This window comes from Sorex fumeus, unplaced genomic scaffold (genome assembly GCF_029834395.1).
Source record: "Sorex fumeus unplaced genomic scaffold, SorFum_2.1 ptg000042l, whole genome shotgun sequence".
NCBI classification, from domain to species: Eukaryota; Metazoa; Chordata; class Mammalia; order Eulipotyphla; family Soricidae; genus Sorex; species Sorex fumeus.
Genome location: NW_026606099.1, coordinates 5,440,152 through 5,462,472, shown reverse-complemented (window position 1 = coordinate 5,462,472; position 22,321 = coordinate 5,440,152). Strand labels below are relative to the sequence as shown.

Sequence of the window (22,321 nt, the reverse complement as noted above, 5' to 3'; positions counted from 1 at the left end):
GCTAGGAAGAACTTAGCACTATAGCACTGTTCTCCCCTTGTTCATTGATTTGCTCGAGCGGGCACCAGTAACGTCTCCATTGTGAGACTTTAGTTAGTTTTTGGTATATTGAATACGCCATGAGGAGCTTGCCAAGCTCTGCTGTGCGGACGAGATACTCTCGTCTGAGAGGGACGGAGGAATTGAACCCGGGTCAGCCGCGTGCAAGACAAATGCCCTACCTGCAGTGCTATCACTCCAGCCCAGTAAGAACTTAATAGTTCGTTTTCTACGTTAGGGAGACTTCCCTTAGCATAGGCTGGGCACATGGGAGTCCGAAGTTTAGCTGGAAGTAATCTAGACAAACTATTCATACTAAGTCAAATCCTAGCAGGAAACTCGATATACTGAATCAGAGGGAAAACATCAGAACGGAATCAACTATTTGAAATGCAAACTTTGGTTTATAATCACATAATTTAAAATTTTTTTTGCTTTTTGGGTCACACCCGGCGATGCACAGGAATTACTCCTGGCAGTGCTCGGGGGACCATATGGGATGCTGGGAATCGAACTTGGGTAAGCCACATTCAAGGCCAAACGCCCTACCCGCTGTACTATCACTCCAGTCCAAGGGCAAGAATTTTTATATTGAGACCAGAGAGACACACGAAGGTCAAGGTGTTCTCTTTGTCTCCAGCTGACCCTGGTTCGAATTCCCAGAACCATGAAGCCCCTGAGGTCACTCCTGAGTAGAACCAAGAATATGAACACTACTGGTGACCAAAAGAACTTACTATGTACAGCAGGTAGGGCGTTAGCCTTGCATGCAGCTGACTGGGTTCGATCCCTAACACCCCACATAGCCCCAAGTCCACCATCAGCAATCCCTGAGCTCAGAGCCAGGAGTAAAGGACAGGCGTGATCCAAAACCAAGAAACAAGAAATAACTTACAGGGTTTTTTTTTCCTTTTTGGGTTAGACCCGGCGATGCACAGAGATTACTCCTGGTTCTGCACTCAGGAATTACCCCTGGCGGTGCTCAGGGGACCATATGGGATGCTGGGACTCAAACCCGGGTTGGTCACGTGCAAGGCAAGCGCCCTACCCACCGCGCTGTTGCTCCAGCCCCTAATTTACAGGTTTAATCCCCAGCACCACCTGTAGTTCTGAGTGCCACCAGTACAGCTGCCACTCACCCTTTCCCTCTCAAGATTTGTTGCATCTGGAACCGATTGCACAGGACACACAAACTAAAACAAGGGCCAGCAAAAAGATCCCCAACATCTTGTCATGAGCCGGGGTGACAGAATGGGTCTTCGTTCCTTTCTATTTAGACCAAGCAGAAACGATCTTGACCCACCCCCTCCAAGCCCCGACCAGGCAGTTTCACACATATGGACACCAGGAAAGGTTAAGGAATTTTCTTTATTTTTTACAAATTAAGACTATGTAGATCTCATATATTTCTGAATCAAAAACACCTTTGTCTTCACAGTATGAGTTAGAGAATGCAGCCTGGGCTGAAAACCAAGAACTAGAAAAGAAAGTGATAATTACAGTGATTACTGTATTAAAAACCTGTTAGGCATTTTCTTTAAAAGTATTTTTATTTTTTTATATCTTGTCATTCTTGGCACTGTTTCTAAAGAAAAACTCCTTTATCCCAAGCTAAAAAGCACAAGAGGTGGAGTTTGGCTTCAAGAGATGTTATTCAGATTCTCAGACCTTGCAGAGAACAAACTGATGGAGAGCTGCTAGGGGGGGTTAGTGGAAAGAAGTCCCTCCAGGAAGTTCTCAAGCCAGAGCTGGAGGCAGCAGCTAAATCAGAGTCGCATCCTGGGGGGCAGCCACGCCCGCGTTTCACACAGCTGGGCACAGGGACCCGGTGCAGGTCAGCCACCACCGGAAACTGGCTGTAACTGAGAGCCAAGTAACGCTATCCTGCGGGGAACCAGCTCTTGAGGACCCCTTACCCGAGAACCTGTGAGCAGCCAGGTCCACACTGCCACCCACGCTGTCCCTCCTCTGTGGCTGCGAGGCCACAGAAGGGGCTGGTGGTCTGTGTCCGGGGTGGCCTCCCTCACGTGCAACCACCACGCGCATGGTAGGCGATCAGGTGTGGTTTGCGTTTTTATCACTTGAGCCCCACCCGGGAGGGTGAAGATTTCTGGAAACACGTGAACAGGCCAAAAACTAAAGTGCATGTGTAAAATGAACATTTATCTACTGCCCCAAAGCTCTGGCTTGATGGTTATCTTTCAATGTCCAGGCAGGATATGACAAAACGACCAGAAGACGGTTGATCGGAACAAAGAACCATTCAGGGGAGATTTTGTTCCTTTCTGCCCCAGGCAAGTTCTAATCTAGGTTGTTTGGCTGGGCAAGTACATGACCCCCACAGGCCCAACCATTCGCCCTCCCGGTTCTTCCTCCTCTGAAACCTGAAATCGCAGCTACCTGGTGGAGTGATCAACCAACAGAAAAATAATAAAGCCCCGGGGAGCTGAGGGATTTCCCCCTGTGCCTGTCACACAGATTTCAGCCTTTTCACAGAGGTCTGCCGAGCTCTCCCTTCGTGCTTTCGTGCTGAGATCCCCTTGCCCTGTGGAGGGAAGAGCAGGCATGCACCCCAAGGATCAGGCAAGGGATGTGAAGGGAACCCCAGAAATCCACATTTCTTTTCATGACGGCAAGGCAAAAAGGCATTTGCCGGACCAGCAGGAACTTGGAAAGTTGGAGGCAGCCAAATATTCATCAGAAGAGGCTCTTCATTTTCGTTGGAGGGGTTGACCGAAGTTCAGATCTAATGAGCCCGAGTCACACCGGACCAGCAAGCTTCTTTCCAATGGAAAACACACTGCTCTGTCCCACAGCACCCGCGCACAGACCAACACCGCAAAGGAGAGGCCAGGTGACTCTACTGGACAGCTCAGTCCTGGTGAAGCATGGTTGGAAAGCGGATGTGTGACGTTTGCTGCCTCCGCACCGCCCAGTCCTCGTCACGTGGACAGACGGCCAGAGCAGAGGAGGAGGGCAAGGGCGGGGTTGACAGGAAAGGGAGTGGGGAGGAACCCCAGGAAGATGAAGCCAAACTCCAAACTATATTCTGCTAATCAGTTTTTTGATCCAAAAATTCAAAATAGAGAAGACCACAAAGTACAAAAGCTTTTCTGATGCTTTTCATTATCATAGGACACGCCACCTGCAATGTGTGCAAGAGAAGATGAGGGGTGGAGGGAGAGGAAGTCGAGAGGGAAAGGCCAGACGGTCGTTTCACTTCTTCTCTTTCTTCTTATCCTAGAAACGGAGAGAATGACACGATTCACTCTTGAGTCAGTCAGTATCTGGGAGTCTCTGGTTAAGGGCCGAAAGGCATCAAGACAAAACCACAAAATACCTCAACGCTGCAGAATCGGAATCTCACTCCTTCCTCCAGCTGCTCACAGATGAACAGAATGAAAGTCCTACAGTTCATCTGTTCGCACTCCCTTGCCAAGAGTGCACGGCCGAGTTGCCTGACCTCTCCTGCCCACTGCCACTGCCAGATGCTTAGCTCTCAATCAGCAAAGCTGACAGATAAGCAGTTTACCCTTAAAAGGGGCCAAAGATGTGGTTCAAATGGCAGAACATAGGCTTGCACCGGTGAAGCCCTGATCTGTTTCCTGACACGGGATGCCCCTCCTTCCCACCCCCAGTACCAGCAGCTGTGGTCCAAGTGGGAGTGGCCCCTACAACAAAGCTCCTAATTTTATCTGTTCCCTACTGCTAGGGCAGACTATGTTTCACATTCACTTACTATACGAGACAGACTGTGTCAAACAGCTTGGTCTATAAAGATTTCTCAGTTACCTCTTTCTCAACAACCACCCAAAGGGTACCTCTACACCACTTTTCAAATGTACGTGAGCCGTTTTCAAACATATACACTACGTTCCAGAGCACGCTCTCGGCTTCTGGTACAGATCACTAACCTTTTCATTCATGGCCAGGATCAGCATGAGTTTTCTGAAGAGAGTAACAAAATCTAAGAAGAGGTCAACGCAGTGCCTGAAAGAGAATCCGATTGCTTACAAACTGATCTGAACTCACAGAAGTACAGGACATTAAAAAAAAATCAACTCCCACCAAGCCTCACCAATCCTTTTAATGACAACAAAGCCATGCAGTACAGGAAAAAAAAATTCACCCTGTCTTTCAGGAACCAAAAGACTATACTACTGGGCGCACAGTTCCAAAACCATAGGCATCCTACTAAGTACACTTCTGAAGCATGGCCACATTAAGTTCATTCAGTGCGACCTAGTGTCCGCTTTCCCCACTGATGTGGAAAGGTTGGTTGGGCAACGGATCGTCCCAGAGACACAGAAAAAAAGTCACAGAATAGAAGAGCATATGCATCCTTAGTATTCACGATAACCATTTTATACTCACCAGATATAATCCTTATCTCCATTTTCAGCCTTCTCAATGATAAGTTGAGTATCAAAAAGGACAAAGCCACACATAACCACCAGCCCCATATACAGATTTGCCTGGTGAAAATAAATTGAAGTTACCGTCTGATAAACATCAAGGAGGAATCCACCCTTTTCCCCAGCTCCTTGTTAGCGGAAGTTCCAGAGCGACAGTGCAGTGGATGGCATTTGCCTTGCAATGCAGCCGATCCAGGTTCGATCCCTGACATCCTATATAGTCCCCCAAACCCACCAGGAATGATCCCAGAGTTGGAGTAAGCCCTTAGCACTGCTGGGTGTGGCCCAACCTCCACCACCCCACCAAAAAAGTACATCAAATTCTAAGTCTACTAACATTAGTATTCATGGGAACTAAAGCCCATGGTGAAGACATTACTTTCCTAGACACAACTCTACATGATCTGGGGGAGAAGGGGAGTTGTGGGAACTCAGGATATCAGGAGGTGCCAGGGATCAAACCTGGGCCTCCCACCTGCAAAGCGAATGTTCTGGTCCTTCGAGCTATCTCCCTGGCTACTCCAATAATCTTTTAATCTCTGAGAAACAATATTCTCCTTAACCAAGCTCAAACAAACCCCAGTTTGGTCTGTGCTTTCCCCCATAGCAGATGGCAATATCCGAGGGAAATTTGTGCTGATGTTTTAGGAGAATGAGGGGTGGAGTGGGGGTTGGAGGGGTGAAGACCAAAACAATGGTGTAGAACAGCGAACTCTCGGGGAGAACGTGGTGTTGGAATGTACGCACAAAACCCTACCACTAGCAGATCCTGGTGAAACCCTCCGACTATCTTACTTAAAGGCCTGGCAAAAAGACACGTGGTCCCTGAGATTTATAGGCCATGTCTCACCTGGAAAAGCCAAATGGATCCAAAGAAAAGGTTGCCCAGAGAAGACAAGAACATCAGACTCATGGCTGACATCAAGACACCTACATGAGATTACAAAAAGCCATCTTAAGAGAAGCTGGGAAAAAAATAAATAATCCCCCTACCCCCAAAGCCATTCCTTACTGTGCCCCCCAAATAAGAACTTACAACTTTAATCCAATAGTCACAAGAACTGGGGAACAGGGAAAAAGCTCTAAGGAGAATCCTGGCTAAGGGCTGGTGGGATAGCACAGCGGGTAGGGCGTTTGCCTTGCACACGGCCGACCGGGGTTCAATTCCCAGCATCCCATATGGTCCCCCAAGCACCCAACAGGAGTAATTTCTGAGTGCAAAGCCTGGAGTAACCCCTGTGCATCGCTGGGTGTGACCCAAAAAGCCAAAAAAAAAAAAAAATCCTGGGTAGATCCAGGATTATCGCCCAACGTTTACCTCCAAGGAACAGATAGCTCCGGCGCCTGGCGTAGAGTGCACTCAGGGTGAAGCAGGTGAAGATCATTGCTGTGCCCATGAAGGCCGTGGGAAGGATACTGTCAAGGAAAAGACATGACACTGAGGACTCCAGAGCTGCACTGAAAAAGGCTATGTCTAAAGGCAGAAAGACCAAGTTACCTGGGGTTGATGGCGATACACAGCTCCAGAGCAGGGCCCAGGCCGATTCCTAGAAAACAAAAAAAGCCCAGAACACACTACATGAGTTCTTGAAAAGGACCCTTGTCCAAACTGATCATTAATGTCCCAGGCATGCCCACTTGGTGAAAAGCACCACCAAAGACACATGGAAAGAATTAAATCTCTCTTCTATCTCCATCTTTGATTATTAAAAAAAAAAAATACTTTACACAATGCAAAACAATCCTTCTTACTAAAAATAACGGGTGCCTCTGAGAGAACAAGAACTGAAGAACAGTGAAGCAGGCATGTCAAACATTTTGAGCCACAACATGGGCTTCAAAACACTGAAGAGAAGTGAAGTGAGCCAGTAATGTGGCCAGATCAGAAATTACTCCAGAAGAAAAGGCTAAAGAGGAACGCTGTGTCCCACATACGGCCAGTCAGGCAGAACTGCCTCCCTTTGTAGCCAGGAGGGCCAGACCGGTTCTGCAGGTGCTCACCTGCAACCAGAGGCACCGCGGCAACCTGGCCCCACAACCAGATTTCCTCTACTCTGGTTACTAACCTCTCTCATTCTGGTAATTCCTCTAATTCCCCTCCTAAGACCTTCCAAATACTAGGGTTCCCTCCTCTAAAAAATCTTAATCTCTTAATCCTTTCCTTTCTATAATTTCTTCAACCCTGTATAAATGTATAGGCGATACTCAGAATGCGTTGTACTAACTCAAAAGTTGCTTTGCTAGTACTTTCTGTAGCTTGAAACAGGTTTATCTTATAGTTCTAAAAGAGCTTTTAATTCTTTGCTTGAGAATCAGCATCGGCAGCATAAGGCCCAATGTATAGCTTTAATTAACCGTCTGCAAAATTCAGACTACATGTTCCTATGAGTTTCCAACCTGAGTCCAAAGAAGCAGGAGTCTAGGGCTAAGTTGAGCCCTGCATTAACCATTAACAAGTTATTTAACCTAAGTCTTAAAACTGTTCATTTGTGTAAGCACAAACTTATTTTTGAATACAAAAGCAAAAACTTGCCTCTCGTGACAAAGCGCATACTCTGTGTAAATGCAAGATGAAATCAAAAGTAACTCCAGGCAAGATATACTCAAATGTACTAACTGGGGTGAATCGGAATACAAATCTGATGCATTAGTCTAAAGAAATACTAAGACTAATAATTCCTCCATCCTAGTAAGCCGAGGTCTAACATACCAGTAAGGAAAGCAAATCCAGCAAGAAGTCCCAGCCTTTTTTGCTCAGTTTCATGGCTATGAGGTGTGGCCATCAACCAAATCATCAATCCCAGGGAACCCAAGGCAGAGAGCAGGCCAGCCTGTAAGATCAGAGTCAATAATAAAATACCTAAAAGAATCAAATTAATTTCCCACACCTATGAAGAGCAAGTATGACCCCAAACCCAAAATAAATTATATACACCTTGGTTAGCAAAAAACTTCGAATTTTAGTTATATTCTTCAACTGTCTCTTCTATTCCTATTGGCCAGACCTCAACTCCCTCAACACACAAAAACATTAGCTGTTGGAGGGGTCAAAGTGATTGTATAATCCCTAAGACACTTGTCTTGCATGCTGCTAACTGGGTTTGATCCCTGGCATCCTATATAGAAAGCCCTGAGCATCACGGGTGTGGCCCAAAAAAACAAAAATAAGGAACAAAAGAATGAACTGTTGGAACCAGAGTGGGTAGAGTGCTTGCCCTGCACATGGTCAACCCGAGTTCAATCCAAAGCACCACAAATAATCCCTCCCCACACCCACCAACCCCCCCCCCCCCCACCCAGCTTGCCAGGAGTGATACCTGAGCACAGCGCCAGGAGTAAGCCCACTGAATATTGCTGAGTGTGGCCCCCAAAAAAAACACTAAAAACAAATTTGTTGAAGGTTTCCCTCAACTGTCCAGCAATAACTATTTTCAGAGAACAAGATTAGTACAATCCTTAAAAAGATACAGTCCTGAGACTCTTGCTAACTAGTCATACTGTTAGCAAGCACTGCCAGTCATTCAGAGAAAAATAATGGAGAAAAAGACAAAGAGTTCAGTGAAGATCCCAGCACTGTCCACGCTGTGACTGGGGCCCAAATGTATCAGTAGCACATCTTTCAGTATCAGGTGTAAGGCTGAACCTTCTCCCTGTATGGGGGTCGGGCACGTGGCTCAGTGGTACTGTGTGTGCTTTACATGCATTGAGTCCTGGGTTCAACAGCCAGAGTCACACACAAAAAGCAGTAACTTGTGCTGGGGAGATGACGCTCAGTGGCAGAGCACAGGCACTGCATGCAGGGCTCCTGGATTGCATCCTGAGCACCTCATGGTCCTCCTGGCACTACTGGGTGTGGTCACCTGCCCTTCCCATCCGCAAGATGTTGTCTGTTGAGGGCACAGCTGCCATGAAATGCAGACGGCTGCACATGTCCTGGTTTAATGACTGAAACTAATGAAAAGTACTAAGGAGAGGTACAGGTTGTAGTTTCGTCCTAATGCAACGTGTGCCACGGCTACCAGAACAACTTCTCTTACCTGAATGAAATGGGTGACCACGTGGACATAGGCCCCCGCAGCCGCCACAAACATGCACAGCGCAAAACTGGCATAGACCTTCTTCAGGTGCTGCTGTGTTGAGGGGGTTCTAGGAAAGAATGGCAACAGTCACCACTCCAGGACCAACCTCACCTCCAAGCTAAGACTCACTTTCCTCCCGGTCTTCGCTGAGACCATGTGCAAGTATTACTACAAGTTTAAAAAGTTCTGGAAATACATTAACAGAATCTTAAGATGCTGGAAAAGAACAAAAGCTCCCAAGTTTTAGACAGTCGGTACCCAAACGTAAATAACTGATTCATTTTCACACTGTAGCCCTTCAAACATGGGGACCTGATTCATATCCAGAGTTAATGGCAATTTATACACACGTTAATAAATTAAGAAAAAAGATGACATGTGAAGGGGGAAGTGACAGAAAAGCTCAATCAAGGTCAAAACACTTACATGTGGGAAAATTTGAAGAGGGCATCAAAGTTGATCTTCCGATCAAATATGTTCATGATGCCAGAGTCTGTGGGACACAGCCTCCACTCTGTGGGATCAAGAAGATGAAGAAAGGTTATCTTAGAGACACGTGTATATACAAAACAACTTTTTCTAGGAGAAATAAGTTATTTAAAACCCCACGGCCTAACATGACTATTCTCATTTGCATTTTCTTCTAGAATATATTTGCAACCACCATTATTTTATGGGGTACTGATGAAATGAACCCAACTTCTTCCTAAACTATTTTGCCTGAGAATTTGATTTCCATTCCTTTGGGGGAGAGTCTCAAATACCAAGTCTCACACACATAAGGTAAGCATCTAATACTGAGCAAAGTCTCTGGCCCCAGAAAAGATTCAACAGGATTTCTGATCTTTCTCAGAGAAAAGTTGAATAGCGAGGAAACAGAAAAACGTTGAAATGGTCCATATTTCCTAAATGCCACTGTATCACCCTACTTGTATTATCCTTTTCCCCACACACATACACATACGTAGTAAAATACTTTATATTTTTCCTCAATGTGCAAACATAATACCATTATCTCTACACAGTATATCCTAAAAATGATCAAATCAGGAAATTAAACATTGATACGATACTATTTTCTGATCTATAAACCTTATTCAAATCTTGTCTACTACTCCAAGCTGTCAGGGGAAATGCAATTTATTTTATGTCGGTTTTTTTTTTTTGAGTCACACCTGACAGTACTCAGAGGCTACTCTCAGTTCTGTGCTTTGAGAGATACCAAGCGACGCTCAGCCTTAAGACTAAACTCTATTCAAGTTACATTATCTCAGTATCCTAAGTTGAAACTTTGCTCCTTTCCATACTTCACATGCAATCCTAAATGTGATCAATTTATAAAACATAAAAATCAAGATCTGGGGCCAGAGCGACAGTGCAGCAGGTAGGGCGTTTGCCTTGCACAGGACCAACCTGGGTTTGACCCAGAATCCCATCTGGTCCCCTGAGCACAGAGCCAGGAGTAACCCCTGAGCATTGCCAGGTGTGACCCAAAAAGCAAATAAATAAACAAATAAAATCAAGATTTACTCATTAAACATATAGCCCCACAAAAAATATATGTATACATCTATAAGTCCAGGCTAATAGATCCATATTGCCCTTTTATATAAAGCTAAGTTGCTTGAGAGGCCAATTACTCCCTCCTAAACAGCACCAAGCCCCCTCTTCAGGAAAAATTATTCTGGTCAATAAAAGTTACGATCTCCAAATCAACGTATAGAGAAATCACTCGGGAAAATGTCATTCTCAGAGTTCAGTATTTGATTCTTTCTCTCACAAATGAGAAAATTAAGCAGCTGCCTGGTTTTCTCTGAATTCCCTCCTCTCTCACCAACAAGCCTACTCACCTCAATTCTCTTGTAGTTCTGTTCTTATGACAGAAACAGAAGCAGAAGAACCCAGCAGAGCTGCTACTCGCCCTCCCAGTCACAGGACCGAGCCCTGTTGGTTGAGATGGTGCAATTATTGCAGGCGGTTGCACCGCCACCACCGCCTTCCGTGATCACGATGGACCCATCTCTTGAGAGCTCACTTACAGGATGGCAGAATCCAGCACCAGGAAAGTGTCTTTGTCTAAAGCTTCCATTAACACCTCTAATGACATCCCTAGATAGAACTTGCAACAGCACTGAAGCAACCGTCAGACCCAAGTTTCTCAGTACACACAACAACATGCTCAAGTACCTCTTGCTTCCAATTTCAAGAGTTAAATAATGGGGGGGGGGGGGGGGGGAGTGGTAAAAAAGGCGCAATACTCTGTAACCAGACCCCCAGCTAGGCGGGGTGGGATGGCAGAGAATCTTCTTTCCCAGTTCACTCTGACATTTCCAAGAAGGTACTCACTGCCTCTCTTGAAACACTGATGGAAACAAACACACCATCACGGGATAGGAGAGTAGGGAAGAAGCGAGGCAGTGAATATTTCTCCATTATTTAGTAATGACTTGTGTTTTTAAAATCCCCCAAGGCCCGAGGCAGGGAATTGGCAAAAAGGACTGGGGCACGGCCTTTGCAAGATCGAGTCCTGGATTCAGGCCCTGGGACCACGCGGTCCCGAGCACCCTAGGGATGATCCCCCTCAGCCTTTCTGTTTGGGGGACACAACTGACAGTGCTCAGGATTATTCCTGGTGCTGTGCTGGGGCTGCTTCTGGAGCGCATGGAGGACCAGGAGGTGCTGGGGATGGAATGTACAGCTCCCACGTGCAAAGCTCCCACATGTGTTCCCGTCCTTTGAGATAGCTCCCAAGTCTCAGGATGCAATAAAATATGCACACATTTAATAACCATCAAGGGATACGAAAATGTGGAAATACGAGAGAAAAGCTAAGTCTCAGGATCTAGGAGATAGGACAGTTCGCACGAGGTACAAACCAAAAAGACAAGAACGAAGGTAAATACAGAGCTAAATGTATCAATTTGAGGTGAGGGAGACAGTTCAGATGTGCCCAGCCTGAGACGCTCAAGTAAAGAACCCACCCAGATCACGCAAGTCCTTACTGCCAGAATTCCGAAAACTGCCTGCAATGGCCGCTGGTCCCTCACACTCATCCCCTAAGCTTGAGCGGAGGCCCTACCAAGCAAAAGAAAACCTCTTATTAGTTTTGGCAGATTGTATTTTTAGTCTTGGGGGTAGAAAGTATAGTGGATAAATTGCATGCCTTGCAAGCAGACACTGGGTTCAATCCCTGGCACCCCATATAGCCCCTAAAGTCCTACTAGGAGTGATCCCCGAGTGCAGAGCCAGAAGCAAGCCCTGCTTGCTAGACGTGATCCCCATCACCCCCCAAAAGAGTTATCTACATTTCAACAATACACAAACTACTGAACAAGATTTCAAATAACATATATACTCAAAAATCAAGACCTCACATACCAAAAGTATTCTCAGTCCCAGGAACATGAACTTTTGTGTGTGTGTGTGTGTGTGTGTGTGTGTGTGGTGCTACAACCAGCACTGCTCAGGGGCTACTCCAGGCTCGGTACTTCAGGTTCACTACAGGTTCAGTGCTTGGGGGGATTCACATGGTACTAGGGATCTAAGCCAGGTTTCTTACACACAATGCAAGCATACTCAACTATTGCTATCACTCCAGCCCAAAAATAGATCCTGAAGCATTAAAAACCATTAACTGGGTCGAGCACTAATACAGCAAGTTAGACATTTGCTTGCACATGGCAGACTGGGTTGGATCCCTGGCATCCCATATAGTCCCCCAAGCCACCAAGAGCAAGTCCTGCATACAGTCAGGAGTAATCCCTGAACATCGCTGGGAGTAGTCAAAAAACCAAACCAGGGGCTGGAGCGATAGCACAGAAGGTAGGGCGTTTGCCTGGCATGCGGCCGACCCAGGTTCGATCCCCAGCATCCCATATGGTCCCCTGAGCACTGCCAGGACTAATTCCTGAGTGCAGAACCAGGAGTAACCCCTGAGCATCGCCAGGTGTGACCCAAAGAAAGAAAGAAAGAAAAAAAACCAAAACAAAACAAAAACATTAACCAAGCAACTTGGCTAATATTCCAGAGAAGTTCTTGAAAGTCAAGTGAAAAAATCTTTCTAAAAAGGGAACATTAGAGATTGGAGTGACAGTACAGGGTGCTTGCCTTGAAGCCTTGAAGCCTAGTTTGCTCCCTAGAACCATTTAAGGTGCTCTGAGTACAAAGTATAAGTCCTGAGCACACACCCTCTCTGTGCCATAAAAAGTACTTTCAAGGCTGGGAGTACTGAGGAGATACCTCAAGGTGTGATGCAGTTTAGTTTCTGGGGTCCCTGAGCTGGATCCCTAGCACTGCATAACCCTAGATGTATCCCTGGTGATCCCTGAATGTAGAGCCAAGAATAAGCCCTGAACACCACTAGGAGTTGCCCAAAAACACAAACAAACAAAAAAACAAAAAATTAAGATGCCAAAGATGCAGTTCAGTGTTAGGACACATAACTTGCACTTAGGAGGTTAAGACTTCTATCTCAGGAGCCCTGCCCCCCAAAGAAAGCAGATTTTGTTAGGTATAATCTACTATAATAAAGGGGAGATGTGCACATAAGCTGCTCAAAAATTCTTTCCTGTAGCACACCACACCTAACCCCTTAATGAGTAACAGCAGCGGGTCTTTCTTACTTTGGATGCCAACTCACAGATGAATCGAGTAACTCAATCGTCTCTAGTCCTTTTAAAAGGGAAGTGGTGGTGTTTATGCAAACTTAAAAGTGGACAGTAGGACTGGAGCGACAGTACAGTGGGTAGGGCATCTGCCTTGTAGGAGCCGACCCAGGTTCGATTCCCAGCATCCCGTATGGTTCCCCGAGCACCGCCAGGAGTGGTTCCTGAGTGCATGAGCCAGGAGTAACCCCTGTGCATCACCAGGTGTGACCCAAAAAGCAAACTAAATAAAATTAAAAAAATAAAAGTGGACAGTGCTGGGGGCCGGAGCTATAGTACAGTGAGTAGAGCATTTGCCTCGCACACAACCAACCTGGGTTCCATCCCCGGCATCCCATATGGTCCCCCAGCACTGCCAGAAGTAATGCCTGCGTGCAAAGCCAGGACCACTATTGGGTGTGACCCAAAAAAACAAATAATAAGCATCTATTTAAAAAAAGAAAAAGTGGACCGTGCCTTGTGGACTTGGAAAACTCAACTATACCGCAGTTTTAAGTGACAAGAAAATGTTTAGGTGCTAATCATAACCGAATTCTTTTAATTTAGTTCAATGCCTCTTCTTATGGCTTGATCCTTAGCAGAGCAGGAATCCAAAACTTACCAGGATAGGGACTAGAGAGATAGTACAGGGAGTACGGTGCTTGTCTTGCACCCAGTCAACCCAGGCTTAATCCCCAGAATCCCGTAGGATTCCCCCAAAATAGCCAGGAGTGATTCCTGAGTGCAGAGTCAGGAGCAAAGCCCCGAGCATTGCCAGGTGTCTCACCAACGCCCCCACTTCCTCCCCCCAATAATAAAAACTTCTGAATCTTTTATGCATAATAAAATTTGTCATGCACAAACTGCTAAAGATCTGTTCAAAGTATTACCTAGGGCAGGAGAGACAGCTCAATGGTTGAGCACATTTTGCATGGAAGAGCAATCCCCAATAACGCATGGTGTGACCCTCCCCCACCTCCCCAACCCTCCAAGGGCAGGCGGTGGGCAGGCTGACCAACTTAAAATGGTTTTGAATTTGATATTCCTGTGGTCGGTTCCTGCTTGAGTGGGGGAGGGCAGCAGAGAGAGGTAGACAGGTAGGTGGAAAAAGAGCCCTTTTTTGGGGGGGGGTGGAGGCGGGCCCCCCCAAACTGTCCAGGGCTTACTCCTGGTCCTGTGCTCAGGAATTACTCCTGGTAGGGCTCTGAGAACCACATGTGGTACTGGTGATGGAACTCAGGTCACCTGCATGAAAAGCAAGTGCCCTATATACTGTACTACGTCTCCAGCCCAGAAATAGTCTACGCAGGGCGCTTGCCTTGCGCATGGCTGACCTGGATTCAATCCCCCAGCACCCCCAGGCCCGCCAAGACTGATCCTGAAGTGCAGAGGCAGGAGTAAGCGCTGAGCACCACTGAATGTGGGGGGGGGGGGGGGGGGAATCCCTATAATCATCCCAACAACTATTAAGTGAACCAGGCCAGAGCGAAAATACAAAGGGCTGAGCTCATGTGAGGTAAGTAGGTGGGAGGCTGAGATTCAATCCCCAGCACTGACAGATACGATCCAATTTCCGCCCATCCCCCAACTTCCACCACCCAAAACAGAGCATATAAACCATGGCCAAGGGGCTAAAACTTATGCATTTATTATTATGCATTAAGAAAAATTCTCGGGGTAGGTAAGGCCTTGGAGGTGGCGATAGCAACCAATACCTTGGTTGGATTCCCAGGCACCGCAGATGGTCTGCCAAGCATCACCAGGTCAGTGCCGAGCAGAGAACCAGAACAGCCCCTGAGAACCACCAAGTGTGGCCCAAACCCACCAACTCCCAAAAGTTCTTGCTTTGAAAAATAAAAGCATGCTTATTTGTGCGGCGAGTAATAGAGCTATCTCAGTTTAGACAATCTAAAATATTAAAGCAACTAAGTCAAAGACACTAGTCACATTACTCAGTCAATTACATAATTCTTCATTACTGCGGCAATTATTCAACCCATCAAGAACCTTCATACCCCAAATTCAAAAGGGATTAAATTGATACTTAACAGAGAAAATCACAAACCGTTAGGGGGAAAAAAGGGTGTGTGAGTATTTTTGTACTGAGTAGTCTGACTTAATGTAACCACTTCCCTAACAGTGGCTTAAGAGCATGGTCTGCTAGGTTCGATTCTTCTAGCTGTCATTTCCTGCTATTTCCACAGCTGTCTAACACACCCCAAGCTCCTATTCTAAACCACACTTTAGTTTCCTCATTGATAAAATAATTATATATGATGTTCTCTATTTTACAGTATGATTACGTGAAATAACACAATGAAACGCTTGAAATAGTGCCTCATGTTACTAGTGTAAATACTTATTTCTCTTATGTTCTCAGAATATAATTCTCAGTTGTATGACTTAAGGTTTAGAAGATACACTGCAGACCTAGTTTACATATGTCCTGTAAGTTAATTTTTACATTACCATAACATCACTAATTCAGATAGATTATGGCAGGATTTTTAAAAAAAATATAAACTGATACTGAAAGGAATTTGATAAACTGTATTACTAGTTAAAATGACTTGTTCAAACGGCACACTGACACTCTGGTACACTGACACTTTACCTCTTATTTTGGTTTGGGGGGCTACTCCCACCTCTGTGCTTGGGGGACCCTGTGGTGGCAAGGATCAAACTGGGGTCAGTCACATGCACGTATACTCCTGCCTCTCCAGCCCCTACATTGTTCCACTTATTCCACGGGGCCGAGGCATTCTGAGACAGTCTAATAACCACTAAATGATAACGGAGGTAATCAGGTCAGTTCTGGAAATTGAAAAAAATGCCACCGACTAGGGCTGGACTTGAACCGTTCTGATAGGAAATAATCCAAAATCACTCCCTTAACTTTGACCAAATGCCCAGGATTAGGTAACAATCCTATCTAAGAGCTATCTCCGAACCAGACTAGTTTCCACTGCAGATTGAAAATCTACCCTTAGTAGATTATTTAAAAAATTTGGAGGCCAAAGTGATAGCATAGTGGTTATGGCCTTGCCTTGCAAGTGGCCAATCTGGGTTCAATCCCCAGCACCACGTCACCCTAGGCCCTGCCCAGAGTGATCCCTGAGTACAGAACCAAGAGTAAACCCGATGTCCTACTGGGTGTGCCCTCCCCCCACAAAATGTGAACCTGGGGTGCCTACTCCTGGCACAATGGTTAAGAAAAACTACTGCTTTAATTATTTTGAAAAATGATGGGCCCACACCCAGGGGTAGGAGGTCTAATCTGGCAACATGTCCAGGGACCACTTCCTGGGTTACTCACAGTACCATGCAGTCCTGGGGCTACCTCTCCAGCCCGATACATTATTTTCTGCACCATATTTTTTTTTTCTTTTTGAAGTGTGGGATGGGTGGTTGTTTGGGCCACACTCAGCAGTGCTCAGGACTTACTCCTGGCTCTGTGCTCAGGGATCACTCCTGGCAGGCTTGGGGAACCTTGTGTGACTCTGGGGATTGAACCCAGGTCGGCCACATGCAAAGCAAATGCCCTACCAAACGCACCATGCACCATGATATATTTGATCCTTACCCTTGAAGCTCTTTTTCCAAGCGTGGATTCCAACCAACCGTTCCCAGAACTCTCACACTTTAAGTAGTGCCTAGAACTCTCATAACTTCAGGGCAAAGCCTGAATCTGATTCAAGCTAACAATCCCCTAATTCTTTTTTTGTTTGTTTGTTTTTAATTAAATCACCTTGAGATAGTTACAAAATTGTTCATGATTGAGTTTCATTCATACCATGTTCCAACATCCCTCCCCTCCCCAGTGTACATTTCCAACCACCAATATTCCCAGTCTCCCTCCCCACACCCCCGAAGCCTCCCTCTGTCCAGAAGACACTTTTCTTCTCTCTCCTTCTGGGCTCTATGACTTGCAATAAAGGTCTGAAAAGTTACCTTGTGTATCCCTTTACCTCCTCCTTTCGGTGTTCAGGTTTTTTTGTTGTTACTTTTGTTTTAGCATTTTGAGTCACCGGGGTGACGTTCAGGGGTTACTCTTGGCTCTGCACTCAGAAATTACTCCTGGCAGTGTCGGGGGACTGTATGGGATGCTGGGGATCAGACCGAGTCATCCCTCAGCATTCAGTTCTTGCCTAGAGTGGTCATTTCCAACTATCATTGTCATAGTGGTCCCTTCTCTGTCCTAACTGCCTCACCCCCACCCCACAGATCTGTGGCAAGCTTGCCACCATGGACCTGTCCTCCTGGCCCTCATTTCTACTGTCCTTGGGTGTACCTCCCCTAACTCTTTAAATATACCAGGAGCCTCCAGAGCAAATCAGACCCATTATCTGAATCAAGTTTCAGAACATCAACATTCCCCAGCAGGTAAGGGCGGGGGGAAGGGTCAAATAACAGGAGTGACTGGCTGAAATGCCAGTCTCTCATCTCCTTGGATGAGCTTTAGAAAACAAACAAAAAAAATGTAATAGAAAAACTGCCCCATGAAATATGGTTACAAACTCAGGGGCACCAGCAGGTGTAGCCCAAAAACAAAACAAAGAGAAAAAAAATGAAAAGAAAAAGAAAAAAGAAACTCTAGGGAACAAACAGTCAAGTGTAAGATACTTGTACGAGACTCTACAGCTAAGCCAAAGTAGCAAAGGAAAATGTAGTAGATAGAACATCAGGAGACGTCAGTATTTTCCCAGTGGGAATTAATACTCCTGGGGAGTTTATGAAATAAAGTGAAACTTCAGGTCAGCAGCAGTACCTTCTGCAACAAAAACACTGAATTCATTTATGTAAAGTGTAATGGCTGTCAAAGCGCTTCTTAAACACAGTCATTTCCTTTGATTTCCCCATCAATCTATTAGGACAGCATTTTAAGAACTGAAAAGGGGGTCTGGGCTGGGGATGTCTATCAGCGTGCCTGTCTCACATGAGGGAGGCCTTGGGAGCTGATCCCTCTACACTGCTTTAAAAAAGAACTAAAAAGTTCAAATATGCTATACGAGGGGCTGGAGCAATAGCACAGCGGGTAGGGCATTTGCCTTGCACGCAGCCGACCCAGGTTCGATTCCCAGCATCCCATATGGTCCCCTGAGCACCACCAGGAGTGATTCCTGAGTGCAAAGCCAGGAGTAACCCTTGGGCATCGCGGGTGTGACCAAAAAAAAAAACAAAACAAAAATGCTATACAAGAGTGAAAAGAGCACTGGACTCAGAGTCACACGTTCAGCCATTTTCTACCACTCAACTTTGGCAGTGGGCTGGAACGATAGAACAGCTTGTAGGGTGTTTGCCCTGCACACGGCTGACCCAGGCTCGATTCCTCTGTCCCTCTCACTGAGCCCTGCAAGCTACCGAGAGTATCCCGCCTGCACAGCAGAGCCTGGCAAGCTCCCCGTGGCATATTCAATATGCCAAAAACAGTAACAAGTCTCACAATGGAGATGTTACTGGTGCCCGCTCGAGCAAATCGATGAACAACGGGAGGACGGTGCTACAGTGCCACAACTTTGGCAGTGATCAGGGAACCATATGGAAGCAGAGAACCGGACCTAGAGCAGGAGCATGGCGGGCAAGCGCCCTACCTGCTGGACCATCTCTCCAGTCCTTACCGGAAAATCATTTTACCTAAGGTCATCTCACCCCCTCATCTTTAAGATAAGGATAACAATCTACTCTGTCAAGCTAAATGAAAGCCAGTAAGAAGGCCTGCAAAACCACTGTAGAGCACTACAAAGACGTTAGAACTGACCTGCCCAATATCAACTTCGAAACAGTCAGAAGCAGACCCTCCAGGACTCTAAAGCCTAGTGTTCTCACTACCGCATCCTACACCAAACCAGGAAGTTTTCCTTAAGGTAGTTTCAAGAGAATTCCTATTTCTGTATTTTTCACTGTGTCAACAACAACAACAAAAAAAAAACGGTGAGTTACATCACCTCAGGGAGGAAAATGTAAATCAGCATTAAATTTACCTTTTCCATGCTTTCCTTTTGCTTGTGCCCGTTGGGGGTTATGCCCAGGTGCTAAAGGCTCCTCCCGGCCTTGGGCTAGGCTGGGCGATGTGCTCAGCTCACAGAGCTATTTCCCTGACCCCACCTTTCCTGTTCTTTAGCAGACTAAAGACCTCAGTCCGATTAGGTAGCCAGCAAGAGAAAGGAAGCCATGTTTCCACAAGATGAATAATGAAAGACGGAAACTGTGAGTCCAGATTACAGATTGCCTTTCTCAAGGATTCAAACGTTCTGTTCCCACTGGAGGAAAACAGCAAAATCTAAATGTCAACATATTCTTGAAGCCAGAACCAAAAAAAAAAAAAAAATCACAGGGCAATAAGAGAACACTAGAAGAGCCAGCCCAGTATTGCTGATGGTGTTTGCAGAAGGCAGTTAAGAAATGTGGCTCTGCAACTTTATCTTGTTTGTTCTTGCATGGGTGGGGGGGGCCGCGGCCCGAGGGGCTCCGAGGCGGCTGATAGCTGGTGCTCTGGACCCAGCAGACCCTCCAGCCCTTCTGGAACTGAATTCTTTACACGTGCATCCAAAACACGCTCTGGAAAACGTTATCAATGACTAACTAGAAAAACCCACTCAGCATCGACCTTTAACCTGAAAATCTTCCGAGCTGCAGGACGTCAGCTCTTGGGTCTATTCCACGTTCAGCAGAGTCTCAAGTTCAAAGCTCTCGCGGTGGCTGGCGGGTGAAAGCGCCGCAACCTGCTAGGACCCGGGAGCTCGAGCCTATCGACACCCGGGAAACCCCCACGAACGCGGAGGCGACCCCGGCGGCTGCGCCCGGGCCCCCCGGAACAAGCAACCGCCGGCGACGTGCGTCCCAGGACGTGCCCACGGCTCGCGGCCGGGGCCGGGCGAGGCCACCCTCACCTGTCCAAAGGTGACCAATCCGGCCGGAGCGTGACCTGCCCCGAGCGGCCGGGAGGCCAGGCCGAGCCCGGGTCCTTCTGCCCCCGCCTCTGCTCTTGGCCTCCGGGTCACCAAGGCGCCTCGCCGTGTCACAGGCGAGTGTGACATCACCCGCCCCGCCGCGACCGGGCAGCCTGGTCCCGCCCGGGCCCGACCGCCGGCCCCGGACCCCGCAGCAGCGCCAGCAGCCGCGCGGGGCGATCGGGACCACCGAGCCGGGGCGTCGCTTTCCGTCCCCGAAGAAAATCAAAGGGGGGATGGGTGGTCGAAGGACGTGCCCTGAATTCCGATCGCTGGGTCCGAGCCAAGCGGCCCCAGCGCCCACAGGCGACGGCAGAGAAGCCGGGGGAAGGCCGAGGGCGAGAAAGGCGGAGGCTGCCAGGGGGGTTTGCCCGCGTTCGCGCGCCCCGACGCCCCCAGACCCGGCCCCGCCGCCCGCCCTCCCCCGACGCCGGAGCCGTCGCGCCTGCGCAGTCCTCGGCTCCCGCGCTCCCACCCTCCCCGCCCAGCTCTCCCGGGTGGCGTCAACAGGCCGGACCCCGCCGAAGTCAATCCGAAAACGGAGACAAGAGCCCCGAAGCCCTTTCTGCGCCTCGGTTCCGGCCTGCGCGGTCCCGGCCCCAAACGTCGCCCCCCGCCCTCACCTCCGCTCGGAAGACGACGCAACTCTCCCGCGGCCGGATGTGCTTCTGGCTCGCCCGGCGCCGCTCCAGGCTCTTTACGCAGCGCCCGCCCCTCGACCCAAGGCCCGCCCTCCCACTCCACTTTTGCCCGGGCCTCATTGGCCGAGGGCCGCCGCTCTGCCTTCCCATTAGACGTACGCGCATAAACAACGGCGACTTGCTTCAGAGTCATTCGCTGACGCCGTGTCAATCAAGCCTCTGGCAGCCAACCGGCGTCGTAGCAAAGGTTTCCGCCTCCTTTCCCGAGAGTTAAGGAAGCCAGCGCGCCCAGCGGCCCCTAGTGGAGAAAGGGAGGAGTTGCGGGCGCCACCCGAGACACCTGGTACGTGACGGAGCGGAGCCCCCCTCGCCGCGCTACGCAGTCCCAGGTTCCGTTTTTAGGTTCATCGTAGAATGTCTAAGCGGGGAAGAAAATAAAACAAAACAAAAAAAGTGTCTTCCAAGGGGCCAACTTACTACGATTGCAGAGGAGTTCGAGCTTTAGCACACCGTTGAACTCCGAGCGAATCCTTCAGCAACAAAAGGAAATTGTAAAGCCCCTGTCCCGGGCCGGAAATAATCCCGCAGGTAAGGCGCTTGCCTTGCACGCGTCAAGCCCGGGTTCGATACCCAGAGCCGCGCCAGGAATGGTCCATTAACGCAGAGCCAAGAGTAAGCCCTGAGAATGCCCTGCCACAGAGGCAGGATGGGATTGGGGGAGATGAGGGGGATACTGGGATTGGTGGTGGTGGAGAATGGGCACTGGTGGAAGGATGGGTACTGGATCATTGTATAACTGAAACCCAAGCACAAAAATTTGTAAGTCTACAACTGTGCCTCATGGTGTTTCACTAATAAAAAAAATAAATAAAATAAAAAAGAGTCAACCCTGAGCATTGCTGGGTGTGGCCAAAAAAAAATGGAAAAAAAATGGAGGGGGCGGAGGCAGAGAGTACAGGGGGATGGGCTCCTGTCTTGCACGAGACCCACCTGTGTTCAATACTGGTTTCCCATATGGTCCCCCAAGTACGCCAAGAGTAATTTCTGAGTGCAGAGTAGTCAGGAGTAACTGGAGTATGGCTGGGTGTGCCCCCAAAACCGAACCAAACAAAAAATCCCCTGACCTGAAGTGGACGCATGACCAATCTTGAAGGCCATCCTCTAAACCCAAGTGGAGATGCTGAGTGCCCAAAGGAACCCGCAGATTGCCAGGTCCAACTTTTCTGTCATTCTGCTTGAGAGATTCTTCACTGTCACTGCTTCAAATGGAAAGAAAACGATGGGTGGAAGAGGAAAGGAGAGGCTGAAAAAGGAAGTCAGGGGGTTGGAGCTCCGCCAGGGCTTGTTCCCTGAAAGATGGGAGAGATAGCTAACAGACTTTGAACATATGTTTTGCATGCAGGAAAACAAGGTTTTACCCTCCACACCACATGGTCTCCTGAGCACTGCTGGTAGTGATTCAGAGCGCCCAGCCCGGAATAGCCCCTGACCTCTGCTGGGTGTGGCCACAAAACAAAAAACACTACTTACACAAGAATTTTTAGTAATTATGCA

The 22,321-nt window shown here is 47.7% G+C and overlaps 1 protein-coding gene across 2 annotated transcripts; it reads right to left on the bottom strand.

The window, feature by feature from the left end:
* Positions 1-1,388: 1,388 nt before the first annotated feature.
* Positions 1,389-20,845, bottom strand: TMBIM6 (transmembrane BAX inhibitor motif containing 6). Of its 2 annotated transcripts, none has more exons than XM_056120217.1 (10): positions 20,750-20,845; positions 8,960-9,047; positions 8,492-8,600; positions 7,165-7,285; positions 5,953-6,001; positions 5,773-5,870; positions 5,305-5,384; positions 4,414-4,514; positions 3,954-4,029; positions 1,389-3,279 (listed from the first exon to the last, which is right to left on the bottom strand). In XM_056120217.1, exons 2-10 carry the CDS (start codon positions 9,013-9,015, stop codon positions 3,256-3,258), a joined length of 714 nt encoding a protein of 237 aa, XP_055976192.1. In that variant the 5' UTR covers positions 9,016-9,047; positions 20,750-20,845; the 3' UTR covers positions 1,389-3,255. The 2 variants fall into 2 exon arrangements, with proteins under 2 accessions (XP_055976192.1, XP_055976193.1); XM_056120218.1 differs by lacking the exon at positions 20,750-20,845 and adding an exon at positions 10,384-10,479.
* Positions 20,846-22,321: the final 1,476 nt, after the last annotated feature.